The 5,000-nt window shown below is 41.3% G+C and overlaps 1 protein-coding gene across 3 annotated transcripts in view; it reads right to left on the bottom strand.

Moving 5' to 3' along the window:
- The window catches only part of LOC138013412 (lactadherin-like), a 50,905-nt gene that overhangs the window by 4,040 nt on the left and 41,865 nt on the right, over nucleotides 1-5,000 (bottom strand). For all 3 annotated transcript variants that reach the window (XM_068860485.1, XM_068860483.1, XM_068860484.1), the window contains 2 exons: nucleotides 2,344-2,684; nucleotides 1,490-1,631 (listed from right to left, as the gene is read on the bottom strand). In XM_068860485.1, the coding sequence (XP_068716586.1) occupies nucleotides 1,490-1,631; nucleotides 2,344-2,684 (483 nt within the window). The remainder of the gene's footprint in view (nucleotides 1-1,489; nucleotides 1,632-2,343; nucleotides 2,685-5,000) is intronic.

The following is a 5,000-nucleotide window of genomic DNA, read 5'->3' as shown; positions in this document are numbered from 1 at the left end:
TTCGGTCCTGAGATCCTAACCATGTTAGAAATAAAAACTTTCAGTCAAAGGCATCATTTTATCTACAAGCGTACACTACAAACCAACAGATTCCCATAACTACTTGTTGCATTCGTCCTCTCATACACAACACGTAAAAACGCCATCCCATTCTCTCAATTTCTTAGACTAAAACCCCTCTGTAGTGACGAGTCCCATTTTAACAGCAAGTGCGAGGAAATGTGCCAGTTTGTATTTGGGAAAACATCGTGCCCAAGAAATCGATCGCCAAACCGCACTCCAAACGTCACAGAACGAAGAAACAAACAGAATTCCATTCACCCTCACGTATCATCCACAAACCTTGCAGTCAAAAATGTCATTCTCAAAAACTTCAAGATTCTCCGCAATGTTCCTGAAAGTAAACATATCTTTCCTCTACCACCACTTATTTCATTCAAACGCGACAAAAACGTAGGTAACTTTCTCGTTAGGAGCGCAATTAAGTCTGACAACCAACCGGAAACTTTCAAATGTACACGCACACGATGGAAAATTTGTCCTTTTATTTCTAACATGGTTAAGATCTCAGGACCGAATCGATCCGATTGATCGATCAATCACTGACCACTTTACATGCATCTCCGTGCATGTCATCTATTGCATAACCTGCACACTGTGTAAGAAGACATACATAGGCGAAACAGGGAGGAGATTGGCGGACCGCTTTTGCGAACACCTACGAGATGTGGAAAAAACGACAGAGTCCTAATCACTCCCACCACAACATGACAATTTGCGGCCTATCCTTAGACCACTCGAACACACAAAGCCGCAAGAATTTTGAGCAAAAATTTATCTTTCAACTAGGCACACCATATCCTCACGGAATCAATGAACGCCTCTCATTCCATTAATTTATTGACAAATTCGTGTTACTATATTTCCACCAATGGCAAAGCTCCTTCACTCCCGCATAAAAACCAGCAACACCCACAATTCCTCTATTCGCTCTGACGAAGGGCTAACGCTCGAAACGTCAGCTTTCCAAATCGTTCACGGTGTAATAGAGGTTTTGCACGGTAGCCATGTTGAATGGCAGGGACAATAGATTCTTTTTCCTATGGGAACAAATGTTCTTTCTAATGCAAAACATTTTCATTGTTCCTGCCATGCAACATGGCTGCCGTGCAAAACCTCTATTCGACCTTTATCAACACGTTTGATAAAACCAAATTTTCCTGTTTCACTCTCCCACCGACGCAACACCACGGTTTCTTTAGAAACTAGAAATTTGTGAACTACATTTAGCCTTAATACTTAATATGGCATTTAATCAGCTATGACAAGCCTTGAGATAAAATGACATTATGATTATGTCATTATGTTTGTTTTTATCATTTCTTATCCAGCCCGGCTCCTAGAATAATTGTGAATTTTAACGACAGTAATGAACAACAACAGGGAAGAATCTAAATAACAAGGTGAGAGAAAAGAACAAAATGGCTACCTTCCCGGCATCCATAGAGTTCCACCCTCATTGATATGTGACCATGCCAAGCTGTTGGTTGGAAACGGATGAACTTCATCACAATTGGCGAGTTGAGAACATTCTCAACGACAGTGTCGCGGTCTGAGTTTCCAGTGAACTCCTGGGTAAAAAACAAAACAAAGCGAGAAACTGTTACACATTTGCACCGTCGTCATCTCGTCAGCTGCTATACTAGCTATGCTGTTATTCAGATATCAATCATGATTCCCGCGCCAGATTTAATCGTCTCTGGGTTCGTTTTATGTTATGATGATTCATGGCAAGAATAACGGAATTGAGAACCTGAAAAATACTAATCAAAGAAAAAGCCATGATAATAATAATAATAATAATAATAATAATAATAATAATAATAATAATAATAATAATAATAATAATAATGTCAATGGATTTAGTACTAGAGCACTAGTTGGGACACTAATGAAATTAACTCAAAACCGGAGTACCCGGAGAAAAATCTCTCGGAGCAGAGTAGAGAACGAACAATCTCAAACCCACATATGACGCCAAGCTTCTGGAACGAACCGGGGCCACAATGGTCTGAGGCGAGTGCTCTCATCATGATTGCGCCACCCCTGCTCCCTTCGTGAGTCTGCGAAGACGAAACTCGATGTACTTTGCTGGGTAACAATTATTGTCCTGTGAAATCAACGGATGTAGACTGACTAGATGTACACGGCTACCTCCTACGAATATGTTTCCTGTTGGGGGACTAGTTCATATCTGCTCAGTCTGCGTTCCTAAAGTCTCATTTTACTTTCCAGGAGTATCTGAATAGTTCAAAGCAACATATATGAAATATTTGTTTCAACCTTCACTACTCCTTGCTCCTTGTAGTATTGGAAAGTCACACCATCGTTACTGTACTGCAGCTTGTACTTGGTCACCCACTGAGTGTGGACTCCATAAGGCCAACTGGGGTTGTAATTTCTTCCTTGCGTTGCGACACGGGTTATTATGGCACTACCCAGATAAATCTGCAGCCACTGATTGACATTATTGTGAGCCGCTGCCCAAGCTCCTGACTTGCTTGTGGTTTCTTTATAATTCAGTCTTCCTTGACTGGGGCCATGGTTGCTATCCCATCGTGAAGAGGCTCCAATTTGCAAGTCTGAGATTAGACCACTTTCCATGCCCAGATTAAAATCACACTCTAGAAAGGAAAACAAACATGCATGATTTTAGCTCAGATTTACAGGAAAGCCACGAGATTTTACGTGAAAGTCATTTATGTTGATGACCCATAAACCTAGCCTCCCATGCAGTCGTTTTTAGTGGAGCCGCATTTCACCTCCTCATAAAAACAATGGCTTGGGAAGCCACCATTTAAACTTTATTCTGGAAGCAAACGAATGAACAGACAAAGGACGAAGAATACGAGGGGGGTAGTAATAATGCCCTTGTGGATGTACTGAGAGACGTGTGATCACTCGAGGAATCTATTATGTTAGAATTTTTTTTCATTGAACGAAATGATATATATGAAATGGACCATATATTAACCCTGACTCCGGTTATGACATCAAGTGAAGCTATAACCTGCGATCATGACCTCCCTTCCTACTTATCATTTTGGGGAAGGAGGGCATGATACATTTCCTGTACGGATCGCATGTGAAAAAGCCGAAAAATTGGCCTTTTTGTCTGATTGGCCGAGAAACAATAGAGCTCTTGGAGCCTCGCTCGGATTGGTTACAGAAATGCAAATCAACCTTAAGTAAAATCAGTTAACATCTAATCATATTATGGTCGCCGAGAAGGATTTGAACAGGAATGATGTTTGGATCTGTTTACAGCTGCTGTTGTTAAAGGACGAGCAGGGAGAATGCATCCGAAGCATGGTTTGTCTGAAAGAAGACATTGTAGTTGTATTTCCTACGGGATTTACAGTCCCGAACTTCTAGAAAAAATGCATCGTTCCACTTCCACCAACTCGAAAGTGTTGTAGTGGTGGTAAATCCTTTGGAATGTATTCGGAAGCAACAAGTCGTGAATCCAAAAAGAGCCGAATAGAACTTAGTGCTGCCACAATCGCGGAATCAGCCGAGCTTGACAGAGAAATTCGGCATTGTTTACGGAAGCCTTGAACAATGGTTTAGTGACACTTACAAAAAAGTAGTCGAGTGGCTGCTCCTGGAAAACTAGAATTTCTCAAAATCCATTTTCCTCGGAGATATTAGCATCTTTTATTGGCACCTTTGACTTAAATATTCGAGTTTAAGGACGTTCGCGCCCAAAACGTTCCCACGTACAGATTTTTTTTAAAGTTGCCACGCAGAAAGGTAATGATCTACTTTTGCCAAAAGGGCAAAAAAAATGGGGGGTCACCGTGCTCGTTTTCGAGATCATGAGGTGCATTTTTAGAAGATTGCGTTACTTTAAGACGATCTTAGCTTACAACTGTCAGCAATAAAAAAGCTACATGAGTGAAATTTAGATCAGGTAAACGTACTCACTTCAACATAACTAATATAACTAAATTAACCTTTGCAACTGATATCTTTTTCTGAGGTGAAATAGACCTTGAAAAATGATACATATTAGTCTAAGAAAGAAAACTTCGGTCGCACGAGAGCATAAAAGGCCAAATATTTGTAACTTCTCACGTACAGATTTTTTTTGTTTTTTGTTAAAATGGACAAAATCAAGAGAAAATGAGGGGACAGAGAGGGAGGCTCCCGGTCCAGTCCTTGGGATATGTCATGTCCACGAAAGTTATTTTTAGACGAGCGGAAGTCTTCCGAGACGTCCGCATGCTGGCCTACCTCGGTCCGATGCTTGAAAGAAAATAAATATTCATCAGCCTTCCACGTGCCCCGTCATTTTCTCTTTTCACTAAGAACCTAAGAGCGAGGCAAGACTGCATGCGGACGTCTCGGAAGACAGACTTCCCCTAGAACAAAGACTTCCGCTCGTCTAAAAATAACTTTCGGGGACATGACATATCCCGGCCAACGCCCTGAGCCTCCGTCTCTGTCCCCTCATTTTCTCTTGACAAAATCAAGAAAGGAAGTGATCTACGGAAAGAAAAATGGGGGTCACCGAGCATTCAAGAGAGTAAAATTGCTGCGAAGTTCTCAAAGCGATTGTCCATTCGCACTGTCAAGACATTGCGTGACACTTCCGAGAAGACCTGGGTCCACAGCTATCCCATGATGCCACATACTTTCATGTTTCATTCTTGTGGAAAATTTTTGCGCCTTTAGCATCGTGTTTACCTGCGTGGTCTACGATGCATGACGTGTGCGTGACATGTGCGAAAAGATGCGCAGTAGCAATGGGCGTGAACGTCCTTAAATAAAGTGTATTGTACTGTTGATTGCGCCTGATAACATGAAGGATTCGGCTTTTGCTGTGATTTTTTTCTTTGTTCCTTTGTGGTTTAATTAAACATAAAAACCGCACCAAGTGTCAAGTGGGATTTGCAGAAATACTAGTAGCTTTGATTGTATGGATAAAGTCTGACTTC

Source organism: Montipora foliosa, chromosome 8 (assembly GCF_036669935.1).
Source record: "Montipora foliosa isolate CH-2021 chromosome 8, ASM3666993v2, whole genome shotgun sequence".
NCBI classification, from domain to species: Eukaryota; Metazoa; Cnidaria; class Anthozoa; order Scleractinia; family Acroporidae; genus Montipora; species Montipora foliosa.
This window is presented reverse-complemented; position numbering and strand designations above follow the sequence as displayed.